Here is a 23,837-nt window from a genome sequence, read left to right as displayed (position 1 = left end):
GGAACACCTGCCAGCTGGTCTGAAGAAACCCAAACTACCGCCTCCTCCCATCCCTTCAGAAGCCACAGAACAAGCCTGCTTATCCTCCCGGGCTTAGCTGAGCTGCTGTGTTAGATGCGAGTCCTGAATTCTAGGAGCAGAGGTGGTCCACAAAGATTGAACCGTAATTTTTAACTGTGAGGGGAAGCACGGTGTAATGAGAGGGCGGCTTTTGCAATCAGAGAGATCCAGACATTAGATTAGTCTGGCCACTTACTACCTGTATCGCCTTAGGTAAATTAACTTGCAATGCTGGTTTAATAATACATATTTCCTAGGGGGTTTTGTGAGACAAAGGTATAACCATATGAAAATGCCAAGCTCGTGCTAATACGTAAGGAAAGGATCATCCCTTTTTCCCCGACAGAATAGCCCAACTCCCTGTGTGTGTGTGTGTGTGTGTGTGTGTGTGTGTGTGTTGGGGGGTGACTCTGGGGGTGTGACTGGGGGGTATGACTGTGTGTGTGATTGTGTATATGACTGTGTGTGTCTAACTGTGGGAGTGTGGCTGTGTGTGGGTGTGTGTGGATGTGACTGTAAGTGGGACTGTGTACAAGTATGGCTGTGTGTGATTACATGTGTGTGCGTGTTGGCTGCGGGACAGCAACTCTGTGTGTGTGTGTGCGTGTGCGTGTGCGTGTGTGTGTATTTTCAGATGACCTCCTGGCTTAGAATCTTAAGAGGGAACAGAAGCCCTCTCTTCTTCCTCATCCTTCCTTAGTAGCTACCTTTAAACTGGGTGCTGTAGCTCTGAGTCCAAGGCCAGATAGGCTCTCCTCCTCCATCTCCTCCCAGACTCCCAGCTCAAAAACACACTGGCGTCTTCTACCTCGTTGTTAAAAAGGGGCTGGAACATGTCTCTTTCCCATTCCAGAGGGACATGAAGCTATCTGTACCTCTGAGATACCCTGCTCTGAAATCCTCTCTCTGCCGGGTTTGGATAATGGAGGCAGAAATCACACCCCACCCCCAGCTCAGTCCCAGAGACTCGGTTTCCTCGATGAAAATGAACCAGAGCCCCTCCTTCCTCCATCTGCCTCCAGCTCCGTCTCTCAGTCCTCACCTCGGTCCCCTGTCTGCTCTCTGCTCCACACACAATGAACTCATCAGGAACCACGGAGGTCCCCAGGGAAAGACTCCCACGGCACATGGGAGGGCCAGCACACTTTTGGAACTGAAAGTTTGAACAAATCCTTTAGAAATGTAAGCTTACTGCGTAGATCTAAGAAAGGGGAGGAATGCTCACACCTCCCAACAGGAGTGGAGTCTGGAACCAGAGAGCCTCGCTCCTCCATCTGGCTCTCTGACCCCCTGGTTGCTGGGCGAGGGGGAAATGGCGAAGAGATACGACATAGAACAAGCTGCTTCACCAGTTTCTAGACAATGAAACCTCTGTTCCAAGGTTGCTGCCCCAAGATGCCTGGAAAGAGCCAGATGCTAGGAGGGAAGAGGGTAGAGGAGTGAACATGAAACAAGGTACCTACCAAAGGTGGAGAACCAGTCCCTTGAACAGGATTAATGGAAGGTTCCATTCTTCCGGGCAGGCCAGGCTGGGAGGGTAGGAAACTTCAAGGTTTTCTTGTTTTTGCACATGACAGTCTCCCTTAGGCCTCAATTTCTTCTCACTGTTCTCTTCCTTTAGTATGAATAAATGCTTGGGAAGGCTGCTTCCCAGCCCAGAGGGATCTGAATGGCAGGGTGTATGAAGTTCTCAGCAAACACCCCCAGGAGATGCCAAAAAGCTGCGGGATTACGTGGAATTTTCAAGATTGTCTGTTATTTGACAGTTGCTGTTCTATGCCTTCTGCAAAAGCATGAAATGAGAGAAAGAAATTCCTTGCCCCCTAAGACTTGTATCTTATTTGAAGGGACAAATCATAAAGAAATACATAGTAATACGCTAGGTAATAAGTGCTCCGGAGAAAAACAAAGCAAGGCAAAGGGTGAGGAGTCTGGAAGTGATCACTGAAACAAGGCTACGAAGGAAGGTCTCCCTGAAAGTAAACATGTGAGCAGAGTGAACCAGCCATTCATACACCCAAGGGAGAGGTTACCATGCAGTGTGAAGGCCCCGAGGCAAGAGTTCACCTGGGTTTGTTCAAAGGAGAGCAAGAAGAACAGGACAAATGAAGCAGAATAAGGAAGTGAACAGTGACAGTTACTGAAATTAGAAAACTCAGTAGTGATCAGGTCTCCTAGGGCTTCCTAGGCCATGACAGGGGAGGGGAATTGAAATTTGTTCTACACATGATGGAAAGCCACCAGGAAGAGTTTTGTTGCTATTTGTTGTTATTGTTTGAAGGGGTAGTTCAAAATCTGATTTTTTTTTTTTTTTAAGGATCACACTCTAGCTGCGATCCATGGAATGGAATACATGAGGGCAAAGGCAGAAGCAAGGAGAACAATTAGAAAATATTACAGTTCTCCAAGCGACAGGGGGCTTAGGGCTTGACTAAAGTGGTGGCATTGGAGATAGCATTCTAGATTTTTTTTTTAACTGAAGTATAGTCAATTTACAATGTTGTGTAAGTTTCTGATGTACAGCATAGTGATTCATTTATACAAATGTATATATTCCTTTTCATATTCTTTTTCATTATAGGCCATTACAAAGTATTGAATATAGTTCCCTGTGCCATACAGTAGGATCCTGTTGTTTATCTATTTTATATATAGTAGTTAGTATCTGCAAATCCTGAACTCCCAATTTACCCCTCCCTGCCCCGTTTCCCCTCTGGTAACAATAAGTTTGTTTTCTATGTCTGTAATTCAGTCTCTGCTTTGTAAATAAGTTCATTTGTGTCCTTTTTTTAAAAAGATTCAGCATATAAGTGATAACACAGATTAAGGTAGAGACCACAGAATTTACTGGTAGATTGGATTGGATGTGGATTACAAAAGAATGCTGTCAAAGGTGACAACAAACCATGTTCAGGACATTCAGAAGCTTGGGTTGTTTGGAACACAGATTCTGTATAAGGTACGTGCATCTCTCAGTCTTGCTTCCACATAGCTTACTCCAAGGTCATTAAAATCATGCAGATATCATGTCAAACTGTTTCCTTAACAAGCAATATGTATATTTGAAACAGAAGTAAAATAATCTAAATTTTAAAATGCCAAAACCCTGCATCACCACAGATTTTGATTCAGATCTCTAAGATGGGCCTCATTGCTGATTTTATATTAACTGCTCACTCAGATCTCATTTACCGGAGATTTGAGAAACTGCAGTCTACTTAATTCTAAAACTCCAACCTCATTAGAGCTTCAGCCTAAATTCGTAACTAAAAACTCTGTAAGAACTATCATCGGGGAGAATGGATTGAACCTCAGTGCAGGGTTATAATATCTTTAGGTTTGTTTTAGATCATGTAGTGAAATATCCATCTTTCTGCTTATCTTTTTAACTTTCAGGCTTCATTCAGACTTCTACTCCTTAAGAATATGGCCCTTGACTCTATATATTTCAGGTTATCTACATCACTGATGGTACATTAGAGTCTCCTACAGGGTTATATACAAATATCAAACGTCATTTGATAAAATTTCTGAATCAAAATCTATAGGTATGGAGTCCAGCAATCTGTTTTATTTTTAAAGATACAATTAGCCCAACACTGGCCTACTGGCCATAGTATTCAACCGCTTCTACTCTGGGCTGCAAACAGAGTGTGCCAAACTTGGGTTCTTCTGGACCTGAGCCATCCAGACGTCTTCCTTCCTGAACCCTAAATCTTTCTAATTTGACTCCCCTCCATGATCCATTTATACTTTAACCTTCTTCTCTAGAATCACCCAACCAGGAACTTTCCAGGTTTCCATCCCTATAAAGAATGTAGCTCTAAAGTTTTTATTCTTCCATGAACATAATACCTTATATAACTCAATGTGAGGAATACAGTTTTCTCCCCTTGGGCACTAGAATATATGGGTGCTTAAAAATGTGGCTTTATAAGAATGTCTAGTAACATCAACTTTGAAATACTGTATCTTTTGGAGAGGATGAAAAAAAAAAACAATTCAAGAGGAATTTGAAGATTGCCAAATAATATAAGTAAGTGTAATGGCCCAGAGAGAGGACAATGTCAGCCAAGCAAAGACTATGGCATCTGGCAAGGAGCAGCATGAGGACACTTGCATCACTAAATCCTTCCAACTCTTGCATCACTAACCCAATAGGAACAAAATCTGAAGGAGAGCTATCATTATTCCAAAGAGAAGCCGAGAAGATAATCATCACAAATTTAAATCCAACATTTGGCAGTTTAAACTGCTTCCTAATAACTGAAGAGGAAACAGGTGGCATACTCAATCCGTGGGGTGGGATGGTACCTTGTTCTTACACAGAACCAAACACAGAGTGTCCTGAAATGTCAATGCCCCTCTGCAAGGAAATATAAATCCTTGAAGCAAAATAGTTCCTGGACTTAGTCAACAGCTGTGTGGAATGAATAAAACTGTGTGGGTCAAGCTACATTGAGAATAATGGCCTATCTTCTCCTAGGAAATCTACAAGAAGAAATCCTGTAAATTCTAATAAAATATTCACAGAAGCACAAATTTCTACTGACATATAAGCAAGTATTCCTGATTTTGTCACCTAGGGACTTCTCCACATTATTCAGGCCTCAAAACTCCTCCCCAGTTGGGATCCTGTAATATCAACCACTATTAAATATTTGGCCACCCACTCAAATCTAAGAAAAGCTCCAAAAGACATTTTGCCATAATATCTGGTTCCAACTTGAGATAAATTCCCTGATATACTTCCTTTATGAAAATTATGGTACATCTATATAATGAAACTATGAGCTCCCATTAAAAATAGTAATAAGTACCATTTTTGACTATTTAATATGAAAGGTAAAGAAATGGAAAAATATCCCATGCTCTTGGATTAGAAGAATTAATATTGTTAACTTGGCCATACTACTCAAGGCAAACTACAGATTTTATGTGATCCCTATCAAATTACCCATGACATTTTTTATAGAACCAGAATAAATAATCCTAAAATTTATATAAAACCATCAAAGACTCAGAATTTCCAAAGCAACCTTGAGGAAAAGGGACAAAGCTGGAGACATAACCCACCCAGACATCAGACAATACTACAAAACTACAGTAATCAAAACAGCATGGTATTGGTACAAAAATAGACAAATAGATCAATGGAACAGAATAGACTCCAGAAATAAACCCATATAGCTACTACAGTCAACTAATCTTCAACAAAGAAGGCAACAATATACAATGGAGAAAAGATAGTCTCTTCAGCAAGTTGTGTTGGGAAAGCTGGACAGCCTCATATAAATCAATGAAATTAGAACATCCCTTCACACCATTCACAAAAATACACTCAAAATGGTTTAAAGACCTAAGCATAAGACATGACACCACAAAACTCCTAGAACAGAAAACAGGCAAAGCATTTTCTCACGTAAATCATAGCAATATTTTCTTAGATTAGTCCCCCACGGCAAAAGAAATAAAAGAAAAAAAAAATGAGACCTAATCAAATTTAAAAGCTTTTTCACAACGAAGGAAACCATAAGCAAAATGAAAAGACAACCTACAGAATGGGAGAAATATTTGCAAATGATGTAACTGACAGGGGGTTAATTTCCAAAATATACAAACAGCTTATACAATTCAATATCAAAAAAACTCAATCAAAAAATGGTCAGGAGACCTAAATAGATATTTCTCCAAAGAAGACACATAGATGGCCAACAGTCACATGAAAAGATGCTCAACATCGCTAGTATCAGAGAAATGCAAATCAAAACTACAGAGAACACCTCACACCAGTCAGAAAGGCTATCATCAAAGAGCCTACAAATAATAAATGCTGGAGAGGATGTGGAAAAAAGAGAACCCTCCTAAACTGTTGGTGGGAATGTAAATTGGTACAGCCACTACGGAAAACAGTATGGAGATTTCTTAAAAAAACCAAAAATAGACATACCATATGATCCAGCAATCCCACTCCTGGGCATATATCTGGAAAAGATGAAAACTCTAATATGAAAAGATACACTCACTCCAATGTTCACAGCAGCACTATTTACAACAGCCAAGCCATGGAACCAACCTAAGTGGCCATGAACAGATGACTGGATAAAAAAGATGTGGTGTGTATCTACAATGGAATACTGCTCAGCCATAGATAAGAATGAAATAATGCCATCTGCAGCAACATGGATGAACCCAGAGATTGTCATATTAAGTGAAGTAAGTTAGACAAAGGCAAATATTATATGATATCACTTATATGTGGAATCATTAAAAAATGATACAAAATGAAATTATTTACAAACCAGAAACAGACTCAGACATACGAAACAAATTTATGGTTACCAAAGGAGAAAGGGGCAGGGGGAGGGATAAATTAGGAGTTTGGGATTAACAGATACACACTACTATATAAATAAACAACATATCTATAAATAGATAAACAACAAGCACCTACTGTATACCACAGGGAACCATATTCAATATCTTGTAATAACCTATGATGGAAAAGAATCTGAAATATACATAATATACATATACATATATATATCTGACTTGTATGCCTAAAATTAACACTTATACACCTGAAACTAACACAATATTGGAAACCAACTATACTTCAATAAAAATTAAATAAACAAATAAAAATTTTTTAAAAGATGACAGAGTTTTTAATAATATAGTCCATACTCCTGCCCTCTCTCACCTCTTGATAGGTTTTAAGGCAGTTAGCATTACTGTTGCTAAAACACAGACACACACAGACACACACACACACACACACACACACACACACTTATCTCAGGCTGGTTTTGATTCACAGTGCAACATTTCAAAACTCAACTGGGATGCAGCCTCCTCTGGTAATTAATTACATCCTCAGTATGAGTTAAATGTTCTTTGTGCAAGTTCTATAGTACTTGTGCTTTTATTAATTAGAAGGCAATATAATCATTATGAATATCAACTCTGGGTTTGCTTCTGTCTTCGTTTGAATATCACCTTTTTAATTGTTGGGTGTATGTCTTGAACAACTTATTGAAATTCTGTTGAGTTTCCTTTCCTCAACTGTAATGTTGTTACACTAAGAGACAGTAAATGTGCTTACGGACTTAGACTCTGGTATCAGACAACTTAATTCTGAACCCCCATGCCGTCAGTTACTAACTCTGCAACCTTGAGCAATTTACTTTGTTTCTCTAGACCTCAAACTCCTCATCCATGAAATGGGGATAATACTTAAATTATATGATTGTTTAAGGAATAGGTGAATTAATTATGTTCAGCACTTAGAATAGAGTCTGACAGGAAATGCTCAGTAAGTATTTGTTCTTCCTGTTGTTTTTGGTATTTGAAAAAGCTATGCACAGTAATTCCAGGGTATGTGATTCTCATGAGAAAGGAGACAAAGAGAACTGAACTCTACTTCTGAGGTCTTTCACAGTGGGAGGGAGGCTCATAAGTCAAAGTGCTCAGTGTACAAAAAGGCGATAAAAACAAGGAAGCACCATGGTGGGGGGCACACAACACAGGTGAGGAACAAGGGGAAATCTCTAGAAACCATCAATAAGAGAGAAATGTGGGGATGGAGGAAGACATTAAGAAAGGAGCCCATGGAATATAATGTATAGAAATTCTCCATCCCCTCTAAGAGAGTAACTGCAGTCAAGATCTATGATATTATTTAAAACTTTTTAATCAAATTCGTAGTTCATTGTTCTCAGGTATGTTGTGTTTGGATGCTTTTGAAAATGTATGGACAGACAGAAATAGGTCCCAAGGCTGCTGGCAACATTTAACCCTGCAAAATACTCAGTAGTCCTCAATAAACAGAAACAATTATGACAATGCCAATCACGGCCCATTAAATGTGTTGTTTTGACTGCCTCCCCATTATACTCTGTCCTGCCCATCTCTGCACGCCCAGAACCTAAACCTCTCTGTGATGATAGGTGCTTAATCCATATTTGTTGAATGGATTATCTGAAGGATTAGGGGGATGATGGGTAGAGAGACGGACAGGATGAATGCTGAGATTGTTCACCTTTGTGGAGAAACACCCTAGAATGATCCGTCAGAGAAGGCAAAATGTATGTGATGGTGGGTCTGCATCTCCCCTCTCTAGGCCCCCCTGTTAGTATCTGGGAGGCCTCACTGGGGCCTTGGACTCACCAATAGGCAGTAGAATCATTAAAAGCCCAGGTTTTAGAAACAGATGGCCTGTGTTCAAATTCTGGCTCCACCCAAAGCTGATCTCACAACAAAGTTAACGATGTGAAGACTCAGGACCCCTCACTGACAGCCTCTTTCAAGGGCCTGCATTTCCTACTGGTAAGTTTGTATTCTGTTCCTGAAAGAGGTTCTCAATATTACAAAACAAAGCTTTCAGAGTCCAGACAATCTGGATCTAAAGTTGGCTCCACCAGCTGCTGGCTGTGTGACTTGGGCTCAATTTATTTATCTGCTATTTGTAAAATGGGATAAAACTAGAAACTTCATGGGGTTGTTGTGATAATTAAGTGGGTTAATATATGTGAGCTATTTAGCACAATGCCATGCACATAGTATGTGCTCAATGTGTGTTGACTTCTATAACCCCCTTTTTTGGTCACCCCTTAACTTCCTTTTTCATGAATCCTGTCAGGCCCTGGGTTACCTTTCTCTTTGCAAATTTAGCCTGTGGCAAGCTTCTCCCAAATCCTTAATCCTTTCCCTGTGCACCTGAGCACATCTGCTGCCAGCCTCCTGAGTTGTTTACAATCTGATTTTATTGACCTCTATCCGGTTTCTTAAACCTACTAGACTTGGTCATTACTTAAAGGACATGACAATTTTGGTTTCATTTTTTTCCCTTTAGGAGCCATCTGCTAGATTGGTTTTCTAAGCAAGAACATGGGGACGAAGATAATGTATCCTAAAACTTTTGTCATAAATAACATTTTGAAAACACTCATACATACCATCTGCAGAACTGCGGTAGCTACTTAGATTCTATCTTGCCCATGAAATATTGATCTTTTCAGATATTTTCAGCCCCATGAATACTAATACCTCTGTGTCAACTGTGGACCAGAGTTGGGACATATGGACTTTTGCCTGATGTATTTGCCCAGTTCCTGATTTTAAGCTAAATCCAGTGAAAATTTATAAGGTAACACACTGCTGCAAGGTTTGCCTGGTATTGTTCATCTCTGCCCTGATCTTCCATGCAGTTTGGGTGCTGAGAAAACGAGATTGTGATGATTAACTGGCTTAATGGCTCTCAAACCACATCACTTTCTAAGATAAATATACATTGTTGTTTAAGTCAGAATTACTAACCAATTGTCTGTAAACATTCAAATCAGGCTAACATAGCCAGGAGCCCTGTAATCAAACATACCTGATGGAGTGAAAGGCAGATTATGGTCATTCACACTGGCCCTTAAGCCATCCTCACCATGTTCCATTATTCCGTGGCCATCATTTTTCATGACATCTTTGACCAAGATGTGACTATCACTATCACTTAAAAAAATTTTTTTTTAATGAAAATAGAGGTAAATATCATTATGCAGTACCTTTCAAAATTATGTTCAATAGGCAATAATCTGTCTTATATCTCAGGACTTCACCACATATTTAAGTGACACTGAAACATCCTGAAGCCCAGCGAAATGGCACTGAGAATTCAGCACGATGTGCCTACACAATATATCTTCTCTGCTCCTCGTCTGCCCTTCCCATGTGAAATGTCTCCTGTGTCATGGGTTTAGAACCTGATTTCACCCCAAGGTTTCAAATATACTTTTAACCAGTATGAATTCCGACCCTCTCAACACGTATTGTTCCTTTCCAAGCACCAGCTGTATTAGGGTTCTCAAAAGAGAAACAGAACCAATCGGGTGTGTATATATACATATAAAGAGAGAGATTTCTTAAGGAATTGACTCATGTAATTGTAGAGACTGACCAGCTCAAAAGTTGCAGGGCAGGCCAGCACACTGAAGACCCAGGGAAGAGTTCGTGTTGCAGATCAGGTCTGAAGGCATTCTGGAGGCAGTTTCCTCTTCCTTGTGGGACAGCAGTCCTTTCTCTTAAGGCTTTCAACTGATTGGATGAGACCCACCCACAATATGGAGGGTAATCAGCTTTACTCAATGTCTATTGATTTAAAAATACCTTCATAGTGACATCTAGACTGGCATTTAACTGAAAACTAGGTACCAAGGTTTAGCCAGGTTGACATACAAAAATAAACCACTGAACTAGCCATGACCTGCATAGGATGTAAGATTTGTCATGTGCACTGAAGGTTCTAAATATTGTAGTTTCCTGTTGGTCTATGGGAAGGAGAATGTAGATTCAATAATTTCTCTCAACCCATGGTCAGCTGCCCCTTTTGGAGCACTGCCTTGTTGGGAGTATGGAGGAGGTTAAGTCCTCAAGGATGGAACAGTGCCTTCAAAGGGAATTAAACCTCAGGAAAGGGCTCCTCCTCGATTTTCCCACATGGACACTTCCTGGATTCTTTTGCCTTACTTCTTCATTGATCTCAGCTAGTATGTCCGTCTGAAGGAAATTATCAAGTAAGGAGCGAGTGTGAAGAAAATTACAATGTTGGAGAACATCTATAAAGGAGGTCCACTGTGGCCAGGGTGAGGTGGAATGAACCATTGTATTTGAGTACATGGAACAGAAATAAAGAAGAAAATATGGGATCACATGGGATCACAATAATAGCTGAAATCCTAAGTGAGGAATAGCATAAACAATGTCAAGTTCACAGGAATGAGCAGGGAAATACAGGAGTAGAATGAGCAAGCAGAGTAATTTACAAGGATACATTCAGAAACAGAGGCATATATTTAGACTTTAGTTTGAAATCTGGCTGTAGAAATACACATAGGTAACTCCCAGAACTCTGGTTTTCACTTTCATGCCAGAGAGAATCTTCCTGCACTGCCATCTGTCACGCAAAGGATAGGAACAAATTCCACAATGTCATATATCATAGATTAAAGAATAGATTTAATTGAATACAGAAAAGTATAACAATGCCAGTGTCAGCAAGAGCCAGTCTCCCTCTCATCCACAGGAAGAGAATCCTCTCATTCCAAGGCTAGAGAAAGCTCCTGGATACTGTTTGGGTTCTGTTCTAATGGAGAGAATCCTTCCCATTGTGGGTCTTCCTATGCACCTTGTGCTGTAAGACAAGTACAAGAAAGTGGCTATATGACATAAGCAGAATCTTTGGTGCCAAGGTGTCTGATTTGGGAATGCCAGCTATTTAGAGGAATTGTCTAGGGTTAGAATATTGCCCTGCACTGGGGACTCTGAGGTAGCTGGTGATCTTGGGCATCTGAGGTCACTGTCATTACCCCTGAAGTTAAGAAGGACTCAACAATCACAAACATCTTCATGTCACCCAGTACTATGGCCTCACTTTTCCATCATTCAGAGCAGCCCGTCTCTAGTTCTGCCCCCAAATGATTGGCAGTGGCCCTTGGGGAAGCCCTGATCACCCTAGCTCTCTAAGAAATCATTTGAACAATATGCCTTCTTGAATTTACTATAAGGAGATCAAGCAAACGTGTCCTAGAGCTGTGACCTCAAATGTGCTACCACAGCTGGTTCTTTGGCTCCAAAGAAGGGATCAGTGACTGAAGCTAAGGCTACATATAGCAGGATAGACAGGCATATAATGATGAGGAGGAAAAACATTTCTGTAAACTAGGGAAGAGCTGGTGTATCTTTTGAGGTCCTGGCCATTCTGAGAAACTCCTATAGTGACAAAATGAGGAGGGCTAAACTAACTCCTCTCTCAGACTAACATCCTAGCTGAATATTGACTTTTTCCATAGGAAAACAAACTTTAGCTCAACAAGGAAAGACCGAGTGGAAAGGGTAATTGCGTGATTGACAACGTGGATCTGCTTGGCAGCTCTCCCACTTCCTTGATCTGCGTATAAAGAGTGTGCTAAGCACCTAGGATCCGACTTCTCTAGGACGCCGTCACATTCTGCCTCCTCCAGCATGCGCTGTCTCCATCTCCTGCTCAGGGCCAGCCCTGCTGCCCTGCTCCTGATTCTCTGCCTGCAGCTGGGGACCAATGAAGCTCAGGAAGACACGTAAGCCAAGCCTTTCTTTTCACAAAAAAAAAAATCTTTCAAGGAGGGCTCCTCTCCTAGCCTAGAAATCTGCCTATTTCTTCTTGAAAACTTTAGCTTCCCAGAACTCTAGTCCCAGGAGCTGTCATGAACCCCATGCCGAGTCCTACTTCTCTCCTCTTAGGAAGCACCATCAATGCCCCTCATACTTCTACCAGGTGCCTCTACATTGCCCGTGGAAATAAGGCTCCCAGTGTACATATAGGCTGTGATTAACAATTAGTCTTGCTCTAAAGCTTTGATCCACACTCTGTACATAATCAACACCTTTGTTAGACTTCTGCTCTGCAAACTTCACCTTCTCACACCTTTCCCTCAAGAACAGAAGGTTAGCAGGTCTGTGAGTTTAAACAATAGCTTTGGCAGGACTCAGTGAAGGATTAGAGGCCATGGTCACTGATCCTTGGCCCCATGGTCTGAGGTTGAGCTAATCCAGCAGCTTAGACATCCTTCCTATCCTGCAGCCCAAAGATGAAGTCAAGGACCACTCGCCCCTACAAACACTGGGACCTGGGAGCACAGGTTCAGAAGCTAGCTCATCAAGGGTACATGTTTGACAAAAGCAGGAAAACTGAGGAAAGCAAAATGAAGTAGGAAGGAAGCCAGAGTCTAGGGAAGAGCAGGACCACTTAGGGAGTTTCCTCTATAGGAACAGGGTTTGGAATGCTGGGTTTCTGGACTGTGATTCTGGTGGTACTCCGTCGTAGGGTGACCAGATATCCTGCCCTGGAAGAAACCATCCAGGGTTCTGACAAGCTGGTATAACTGAGACAGGTGCCCCAAGAAACACTGAGTCGGGACAGGTTCGGATACAGGTATCACTCTACTTAGCCCTGAAGGGCAGCAAGTTGTTGAAATAAACTGTGCTAATTAGGGTGACCAGCTACCCCAATTTATCATGGAAATTCTTGGTTTTAACACTGAAAGCCCCTCATCCCAGGAAGCTCCTCACTTCTGGGCAAACTGGGATGATCAGTCACTCCAGCTAAACTGGTCATCCCATCAGTCCCAAACGCATTTACATATGGGATGAATTTCGAAGGCACTTACGTCTTCACACCCCTTCCCTGTGCACTGAGCACCAAAGCAACTGGCACAAGAGAGGGAATCTCTCTGAAATCTCAGGTGCTTTAAGCACTAGAAGTTAAGAAACTGAGTTCCCTCCTGTCCCACCCAAAGGAGTTTTGCCAGGAGTTCCTGGGAAAGAGAAAACTACTCCCCTGGTCCTAAACCCAGTCTTCACTGAAGAGGAATATTTGGCTCTGCTCTTTGCCTCCATTGCCTTTTCCTACCAGATTGTGATGCGTGGCCTGAATGGAGAGTGGTATCTAAAGTTCTCAAATGTGGCCATGTGTCCAAATCCCCACAGAGTTAAAGAAATACAAATTCCTAGGCACCACCAGGAACCAAAGGAGGAGGATCTTCAAGAATGGTCCTAGGACTCCTCCAGTCCACTGAGATGTTTATGGTTTAATGTGATTCTGTTGATAAGAAATTTTCTACTAATGATGACTTGAGCCCTCCCACTCAGTGGACAATCAGCAGAACCTGTAAGATTTTATTAGGAAATGATGTATGGTATTGTACTTTTCTTCTTTTTCTTTATTTTTTATCAATGGAAGGAAAGAAAATGCTCAGTTTTAAATAAAGAATCCAAGTTGCTTTACTAAGCAAAACGAATCTGTACCGAAGTACCTAAAATCAAAAGTTCAGGAGATTCTGATGCTCAGTAGCTGATCCGCCTCCGTCCTCTTCTTCCCCGTCCACCCCCTGTGCTCCCTCCGCCCTGCTCATTGCCACCCCTCTGTCCTGTGAACTGATCTCTGATCTTTGCCCTGCTTCTCTCTTCCCAAAACCAGTCGAAAGGCGATAATAATGGATGTGGAGCTGCCCAAAAAGGCAACGGCAAATGAAGAGGTCACTGTGATTCTTAGAGCTGCCACACAATTCAGAGAATGTATGGTGGTAAGTAGAGGCCTGGGAGACCCAAACTTGAAAGAAATCTTTAATTTCTTAATTACGAGTACAGTGAGGTGAACCTCTCACTTTAACACTGCGTATTATAATTTACAGTTCAATGAATCCCAATCCTCATATTCCCAATTCTCACATGTGCCCCTGGAGCCTCAGGAGGATCGTGGGAGCTCAGGGCTGACTACTATTCTCATTTTACAGACGAAGGAACCCTGATCCGGAGAAGTGTCGGAGGGAGGAGAAGGAAGGATGGGTGACGAGAAAAGCACAGTTAAGAGGGAGAAGAGAGAAAAAAGTGTAAGAGCTGGGGCAGGATTCGTAAGAGTTCCTCCAGGGTACTGGGGATAAGTGTTTGAGGTGAAGGGAGAAGGGTTCTCAGAATGAAAAACCGCAACCCTCTCCAGCAGGTGGAGGCAGGTGGGGAGAAGAGATACGGGCAGACCGTGAAACTCCTCTTCTGGAAGCTCCCAACAGTGCTGGCTCTTACCTGACTCATCCTCTGCGTTTTGGCTCTGTCATCAGAAGCTGACCCTTGTTCCAGCCTCCCCTCTCTGATAAGGAAACCACACTCTCCTCCTCCCTTTCTTCCAGTTCAGCAGTTGTGGGAGGGAGGCCCAACCCTGACCTAGATCAGATCTCAAATAATAATGTACATAAGACTCGCTCTTGTCTGACTGCTCTGGGCCACGTGGAAAGGGACCCGTGCGGACTGAACCCACGGAAACTCTCCCCCCGGGAAGAGTGTGTCCTTCTGCACATCTCAGATACTGTCCCAGACACACGATCTGCCCCTTGTTGGCCACCCCGGTTCCAGGGCCAAGACCCACGCATCTCTCCCACCTCCTCTTCCTACAGCATGAGCTTCCTAACTTAAATGATATTTAAAGACAACGACTAAACAAAAAACAAAATTGGAAGCATGAGGATTGCTATTGATTAAACTACGTTCTAGAAATGGCCCCACACCTGTAAGAGGAAGATTTCTGATCACTGAGCAAAGAATAACACAGCTGCTTTGTCAAGGTTTTCTGTTTACAGTCCAAGAATATGAACTATGTATGTTAATTTGGGGTGGGAGGGAGAATCACAATTTTTCAATTTTGTGTTTTGTTTGTCATAACCACAGATGAAAAAAGGAATGAGAACGTGGGCGTAAAAGTTTTGTGATAATGGTAGTTTCTGGTGGTGATAGATAAGAAAAGCCTATTTTCACTCCCGAGAAAGTGACAGGTGTAAAAAAATGTGTTGAATCAACAAAGCAACATGAGATGTAATGCTGTGCTGCTGTGATTAATAAGACTATGTTTTAAGAACAATGCTAGTACAATAAAATAGAGATCTTTTTAAAATCTACCTACTAATTACCAAAAATCACAAAGGTTGAGAGGAGTTCAGCTGGGGTTTGGTCACGGTCTGGCAATACAGCCTGGCGTTGTCTTTCACACCCAAGCAGCCAGGCTGTGATCACAGGCCAGTTCCTTAAAGCCCTGGCTGGGGAACCAAGGCACTCTGCTCCCCGGCTCCCCAGATGAACCCCCACCCCGGGATGAGCTCCCCGGGCCCTGTGACCTCTTCCCTCCCAAGCCCCAGACCCACCCTGCTAAAGCAGGAATTCGAGGACACAATGACAGAAAATTTCTGACCTAGACCTAAGCTCCCAAAATGATACTCCAGAAGAGGACCCCCTTTGTCTCTGGCCCACCTCCATCCCCACTTTTCACCCACTAAGGATGTCTTCCTCCTCCTCCACCCTTTCTTGTCTTTCTCTCCCTTCTCCATCCCCAGTCTAACACTGGATCCTCTCCCCCCAGATTAAATCTTACCTCAAAAGCAACGTTTCGATTGAAGGTGCTTTTAACTATCAATACACCAGCTGCCTCTGTGAAGATTATCCAAGAACCTTCTACTGGGACTTTCAAGCCAACAGTAAGTATAGGAGTCATCCAAAGGAAGAATTATCCACCAGGGAGGGAAACCAGAAAGAAATGCGGCTCCAGATCTGAATCAGAAGCTCAGGGTGGACATGCAGAGGGGGAGGGAGGGAAGCAGAGGTGCAGAGAACACAGGGACTATGCCCAGGTTCAAAGGGTGAGGGGTTTGTGAGGAAAGCTACTAAAGGAGGTATCTTTGCAAATGATTTGGGGAAACTGAACCTCACTGGGGAGGTGCCCGATTCTAGTAGAAAAGTTAGGGAATTGGGAGTTAGGGTGTTACCAGAGATGATCTTTGTCCTTCCTTGTCTCTTTTAGGCACCGCAAAAATAACAACAGTGATCGATGTTGTTCGAGTACTGAATATCTGCCCCCAGGATAAGGCGGTGATACCCATTGAAGCAAACCGCTTTTCTGTCACTAAGACCTTGACCATTGGCTGATTTTAATGGAAGTCTTTGTCTCTCGGCATCCACCCCCGCCCAGGTGGTTTCCTCCAAGGAAAGTTGGCTGGGGTATCTGCTATGGTCTGTAAAATAAACTTCTCATCAGCTTCTCTGTGTTCTGCTATGTCTTCCCTCCAAAATCTAACCCAGAGGAGCCTCAGAATAGCCAGAATCTTTAGAACTTTGTTCTTCCAGAGGGCCTTTACTCAGTTTATGGGTTCTCACTGTCCATAAGGAGGGAGAGAAGAAGAAACAGAGAAGAGAGGGGTCACTCTCCCAGATAGGGTGGCCCTAAAGTTCACAGCAATCAAGGGGCAGAGCCTGGATAGCACCCAAGGTTCCCGACTCCCTGGTCCTCCAGATCCCAGGAGATGGGAGTCACCCTGCGCACAGCAGAGTCAGGGGCCGAGTCTGAGTCCGAGGGTCCCCGGAATAAACAACAGTATTCTATTCTATTCAGTTGCTTCTTTTCAACCAGTGAAAAATGATGGACTAAGTGATGTTTGGGCACATTGTGCTGCATGGGAGGCATAAGAAGCTGAAAAGCAGAAGCGGCCCAGAGGTGCTCCACCAAAGAGGGCCAGAGAGCGCTTCCTGAGACAAGGGGCACAAAGTGGGCAGAGGGCATTTGGGCAGATAGAATTGCAGCTGCCAAGAGCCCAAACCATGAAACAGCAACACAAGTTCAGGGCAGGTAAGCACTCTGATATTGGGCAGGATTCAGGGCAAGCCAGGAAGGCTGGAAAGGATGCTGACAAGGAGACGGGAACAAAATCAGTGTCTCCGGACAAGAACGTAGGACCATATCCTCTGATCCTAAATGCGTATCCAAACCCAGAGCAGGGAAACACAATCATTGAGAAAGATCACTTGATACATTAATTCGAATAGTAGCCATGATTCAATGATTATATGCTTAACGTGTGTGAAAAATGAGCTAAATATTTTTATTTACATGCTTTATCACATGCCCTATTAAAAACAACCACAAGCCATATATATATATATACATATATATATGAATATTAGTCATGAGAAAGAAGGAAATCCTGCCATTTGCAACAACAAAGAAGAAACTTGAAGGCATTATACTAAGTGAAATAAGTCAGACAGAGAAAGAAAAATATCACATCTCATTTATATGTAAAATGTGAAAAAGCTGAACTCAGGGAGCAGGACAGACGGCAAGGTAGGAAGGTTGGGCTCGCTTCTCCCAGGGACACACCGAAATTACTACATATAAAGAAACCATCTCTGAGAACGACCTGAAGACTAGCAGAAAAGATTTTCCACAACTAAAGATAAAAGGGAAAAGCCACACTGAGATGGATAGGAGCGGCGGAGACGCAGTCTGGCTGGGACCCTCTCCCCCCGCCCTGCGGACCCGTAGGCGGAAAGGCTATCACAGCCTGGGAGGTCTTACCCATGGAGCAACAGCTTCAGACACCGCATCAGGCTCCCCAGCACAGGGGACCTGCGCCAGGAAGATAAGCTCCCCTAGCATCTGGCTTTGAAACCAGTTGTGCTGATGCCTGGGAGAGACAGAGGGCTGTGGGAAACTGAGAATCTGCTCTTAAAGGGCACCTGCCAAAACTCACTCCCCTCCAAGTCCTAGTGCAGAAGCAGCAGCTTGAACAGCTCCTGGGTCGTACCTGAAGGAGATTCCTTGACTAATTTTTAAGGCATGTGCCAGAGCAGCGGGGATCTGCTGGAACTTTCTCTGGGTCCAGAGAAGCCGGCAGGCACCACTTTGACCATCTTTTTGTTTGTGTTTGTTTTTTGTACCTCACACTCTACCTGGCCGGCCCAGCACTGATGGCATGTTTCTGACTCTTGCCATCTAACTGACTAGCACTGCTTTGCCCCACCCTGGGCTCACCAGCAGACTCAGCAGAGCTGGCGCTCCTCCAGAACAGCCCTCCGACCACACCAGTCCCAGCCGGCATCTTCAGCCAGCAGCAGAGCCCCTCCAAGGTAACCCCTGCAAGACCTGGCAGCCACTTCAGACCTGCACCAGAGCCCCTCCAAAGCAGCTGGCCACCCTGACAGTTCCAGCAGGCACCCTCAGCCAATGCTGGAGACCCTCCAAAGCAGGCCTGTGCCCCACCAATCCCAGAAAGCATCCTTGGCCAGCACCAGAGCCCCTCCAAAGTGACGCCCTGCACCTCCAGCACAGACGGGTACCCTCAGCTGGCACCAGAGGTCCTCTAAGGCAGTCATCCATCCCACCATACTCAGCAGACACCCTCAGTTAACAACAGAGCCCCTACAAAGTGGCCCCCTGGTCTGCCAATCTTGACAGGCATCCTCCGTTGGCACCAGCATCTCCCCAAAGCAGCCCACAACAGTTGCTGCCAAGCCTTGTAGCCAGCTACACCAGGGGCCAGCCCTGCAGACCCGCACACCTGAATAAAGCACAGCTCAGCCACAGCAGGAAGGCACACACAGCCCACATGGGGGATGCTCCTAGAGTGGTGCCTGGCTCTGGTGACCAGGGGGACACTGTGCTACTGAGCCTCAAAGGACACTTTTCTACACAAAGCCACTCTTTCAAGACTAAGAATTGTAGCTGATCGCCTAATACATAGGAACAAACACAGAGAGTTAGGCAAAATGAGGAGACAAAGGAATATATTCCAAATAAAAGAACAGGACAAAACCTCAGGAAAAGAACAAAACTAAACAAAGATGATCCAACTTCCAGGTAAAGAATTCAAAGTAATGGTCATAAATTTGCTCATTCACCAAACTTAGAAGAATAAAGTGAGAAGTTCAACAAAGAGATAGAAAATATAAAAAAGAACCAATCAGAGCTGAAGAATATAACAACAGAAATAAACACACTACAGGGAATCAATGGCAGATTAGATGATGCAGAAGGTATTAGTAACCTGGAAGACAGACTAGTGGAAATCCCTCAATCAGAAGAGCAAAAAGAAAAAAAACCCCAAAAATGAAGACAGTTTAAGGGACTTCTGGGACAACCTCAAATGTACTAACATTTTCCTTACAGGGGGTCCCAGAAAGAGAAGAGAGCTGAGAAAGGGACAGAAGACCTATTTGAAAGAAGAATGGCTAAAAACTTCTCTAACCTGGCAAAGGAAACAGATATTCAAACATTCAAATCCAGGAAACAGAGTATCCCAAACAAGATGAGCCCAAAGAAGTCCACACGAAGGCACATTGTAATTAAAATGTCAAACGTTAAAGAGAGAATCTTAAAAGCAGTAAGAGAAAAACAAATAGTTACATAGTGAGGAATTCCCGTAAGACTAGCAGCTGACTTTCCAATAGAAACTTTACAGGACAGACAGGGAGTGTTATGACATATTCAAAGTACTGAAAGGAAAAACTTAGAACCAAGAATATTCTGTCTGGCAAGGTTATCATTCAGAACTGAAGGAAAAATAAAGTTTCCCAGACAAGCCAAATATATTCCAAGCAATGTTCTAGGTGAGAAAAGTCAACATGCTATTAATCTGTACCCTAAATGATTATCCTCAGGTGACTCTCATTGAGAATTATCATTATTTTCAGAGCAGATCTTGGATCTATACTCCTAAGATATTAGGAATACGTCTAATTCCTCACCAAGTATAGCCACATTACTGTGGAAGTGGTTCAAAATAATGCTAACCCAATCAGTCCGTTGCTTCCCAACAACTGCAATAATCTGAGGCTGTTAATTTAAAGAAAAGGAAAGCAAACTATAATACCAGTCATTTAAAGAAATGATTTGGTGGTTGGACTCTTTGGCTAATCCTATGCGTTACTATCATTTGTATCGATCGTCTATGCAAACATGACAAGGTTCTGGCTCATTCACTGTTTAATTTTATTTAATTATGTATAATCTTGAAGATGGAACCACCTTTTTAGTCTTACTTCCCATGCCATAAGAAATAATGGTTACATATTATTAATTACTTAGATTAATTAACTCTGGAATCAAGATCCTCACTAGGTAAGGCTAAATACTACATACACTTGAGAGAAGAAACATGGCTTAGGTAACTTTGCTCCACGTCTGCAGCATATCTGGTTTTCAATGAATGTCGAGCTGAATGAGTGAATGAATGAATGAATCTATATATCAATGAATGAAGAGGTGAGCAGATCTCTGAAAGAAGATGGATCTGTGAGTCAATACTATGTGCCACCAGATACAGTTTTCAAGCTCACTGGAATATAGCTACTGATATATCTATTGAGATTCCTTCAGCACAGATGTTGGGCTTTTTAAAACATTATTAGACTCAGATAGTATCTTAGTTTTCTACTGCTACCCTAACAAATTCTCAAAAACGCAGGGCTTAAAATAACACAAATTTATTAGCTTATAGTTCTGTGGGTCAAATCTTGAACACATATCTCACTGCACTAAAATCAAGACACCAGGAGGACTGTGTTCCTTTCTAGAGGATCTAGGGGAGAATCCACTTCCTCATTCATTTCTGTTGTTGGCAGAATTCACACAGGCCCCTCCATCTCAGAACCACATCAAGCCACAAATATAAGAACTAGAACCTGAACCAGGATATTATCCTTCTCTCTCTGCCTCTCCCTCCCTCCACAGAGCCAGGAATAGTTCTCAGCTCTTAAGGACTCATGTGGTTAAATTGGGCCCACCCAGATAACCCAGAATAATCTCCCCACCTCAAGTTCCACAATCTTAATTACATCTGCAAAGTCCCTTTTTCCATGCAGGGTAACATATTCACAGGTTCCTGGGACTAAAGCCTGGAAATCTTGAAGGATCCATTATTCTGCATGTCATAGATGGGTAATAAAGAGTGTCACAGAAGTGAGGAGGAAGTTGGACCACATGACTTTTTCCCAAGAATTCACCATACTGTTTATCTCACTATAGCTTCTATTCTCATGCAAAGCGAATAACCCAGGAAGCAACTATTTCCTCATCTGTTGTGGGATTATTGCATTTTTCCGTGAACTATCACAGACCTCTCTTTGCCCTTGGTTTTTGCCATTATACAGATAAGCCTATTTTTGCTCTCATTATTAGAAACTTTGCCTTAGTTTTAGATATTTAGATTGAGAAAATCCACAATGCTGATTTTTTTTTCCTCAGAGTGAGCTTTCCTGGCAGAGCAGATCTTCTGATTTACTTGAGCCTGTCCCCAAAATGCTTCGTATAACTTCCTTTACCTCTAGCAGTTTGTTTATACGTAAACAACTTCAAACACTTTGGCATTTGACATTTTCTTGTCCCAAATTAGAGACTGTGTCTATATTCTAAAAACAAAGCGAAAGGAAGAAACTGAATTTTCTTTTAGTTAATCCAAAATAAACGATGTAATTTACTTTCCTAGTCATGATTGCCAAGTCAATAGGTTTTCATACTTTTATAATAAAATTTAAGGCCGTCAAGTGTTTCTAAACATAATAGATGCCCAATAAATATTTGTGTTTAATTGTGTGAATTAATTAAGATGTACAGATGGGTAACAATGAGTAGATGATTGGATTTTTTAAAGATCATAGTTCTGCTACAGAACTGGTAACAGCTGGTATCAGCCTGTGTTATCATTTTGCTTCCTGTATCTCTTAGCCAGACATTTTCCACTTCAGGGGAAAGTTTACTGAGCAGATGCAATAGGAACAATCTATGAGGGAAATTTGGTTTTTGAAAGTCATTCTTGTAATAAAACGCACTTACTCATTTTGGAAGGACAGCATGAAATAGCGCTTGGAAATGGGCAGCTCTGAAAAGAGCAAGTCAACTTACTGGTTTGGGTTAATAAAGGGCAATGTCAGAAATACAGGAAAGACGAAAACAAATAAAATCTAAAATATGAAGTTTACTATGAGAGAGAAATTTTTCATAAATCCAAGAGGTAAAACCAGTAGGGATGGAGCAAGGATTTCTGGATTAATTAATGATAACTGATAGACTAAAAATAGTTTCATAAGAAGAGATGATTAGTGATGACTCATTCCAGGGTGAATGGTCAAGGACAAGAAAAATGGATACATGGGAAACTTCCAGAAGAATTTATAAGGAACTGATTACTGTGACCATCTGTTGGCTGTGAGGTGAAGAAATTGAGGTATAAATGACTTCTATTTTTCAAGTTATATTTTTCTGTTCTTTGAATTTATGTCAAAATAAAGTTGCCCCCAAAAAAGAAGCAAGTGAAAATTCTAGAAATAAAATTATAATAAATGAAATTAAGAACCCAATGAACAGGTTTAATAGCAACTTTGACACATATAAGGAGACAATTAGTGAAACTGAAAGTAAATTAGAAAAAAAATTATAATGAATTACAGAGAAAAGAAAGATAGATAACACAAAAAAGAAAATAAGAGACAAATGGGATATGGTGAAGAGAGGTAGAATGTTTATAATAAGTGTCTCAGAAGGAGAAGTGACAATGAATGCAAAAGAAGTAACATTTAAAGATTTACTGGTTTAGAATTTTCCAAAACTGACAAGAGACATAAAATCAGAAAAGCAAAAGAACTAAAATGTGAGTCAGGATGAAATGTAAAGAAAATCACGTTTAGCACATTACAGTGTGTGCCTACTGAGAACCAGAGATAAAGAGAGTATTTTAAGCATAATCAGAGGGGAAAAGCCATTTTACCTTCAAGTGGCCAACCATAAAAATAATAACTAATTTGAAAAGAGAAGTAACAGAAGCCAGAAGAAAATGGTTTAATATTTTCAAAGTTCTAAAAGAGAAGCTGCCAATCCAGAAATGTTATATATACGGACAAAAATGTATTTAAATAGAGAGAGCTTTAAAGAAAAAGTATTTTTAAGTTATTTACTTGAACTGATACAATATTTGAACTCAGTGGTTTTTACATTTTTCCATTTTCTTCATTCCTCACCTAATTTATCAAGAACTGATTTACAAGGGTTTAAAACTCTTAAATCTTACAAAAATTCTTAAGGTAAACAGTAGGGGAGAAAGCAGCAACCTCAGTTGAACCAAGAAAATGTGCACTTCAAAATGTACTACTTCAAAAATAGTAGGTTTTTTTAAAAAGAACATTAAAATATTGCTTTGAATCAGCTATTTCTGTCTTGGAACAGGTTGCTAAAACTAACTTCAGAAGGCACAGCCAAAAGTCTAGTTGAAAGAAAAAAAAAAGAATATATATATCTCACCTAAGTATATCAAGAGATTTCACTCCTAATAAGAACAATGAAAACTTAAACTATACTGGGATAATATTTTCACCTATCTAACTGACAAACTATCAAAAGACATAACACTCTCTGTTGGTGAGACTTGGTGGTGGGGGGGAGG

The 23,837-nt window shown here is 41.7% G+C and overlaps 1 protein-coding gene across 1 annotated transcript; it reads left to right on the top strand.

The window, feature by feature from the left end:
- Window positions 1-12,032: 12,032 nt before the first annotated feature.
- On the top strand, window positions 12,033-16,666 carry LOC105070084 (prolactin-inducible protein homolog). The gene is made up of 4 exons (XM_010956405.3): window positions 12,033-12,167; window positions 14,066-14,171; window positions 15,992-16,106; window positions 16,430-16,666. The coding sequence occupies exons 1-4, from the start codon at window positions 12,073-12,075 to the stop codon at window positions 16,552-16,554; spliced, it is 441 nt and encodes a 146-aa protein (XP_010954707.1). The 5' UTR covers window positions 12,033-12,072; the 3' UTR covers window positions 16,555-16,666.
- The last annotated feature ends 7,171 nt before the right edge of the window (window positions 16,667-23,837 follow it).

The sequence above is a fragment of the Camelus bactrianus genome, chromosome 7 (assembly GCF_048773025.1).
Source record: "Camelus bactrianus isolate YW-2024 breed Bactrian camel chromosome 7, ASM4877302v1, whole genome shotgun sequence".
Lineage (NCBI taxonomy): Eukaryota > Metazoa > Chordata > Mammalia > Artiodactyla > Camelidae > Camelus > Camelus bactrianus.
The sequence above is the reverse complement of the archived record's forward strand: the minus strand, read 5'-3'. Positions and strand labels throughout refer to the sequence as shown.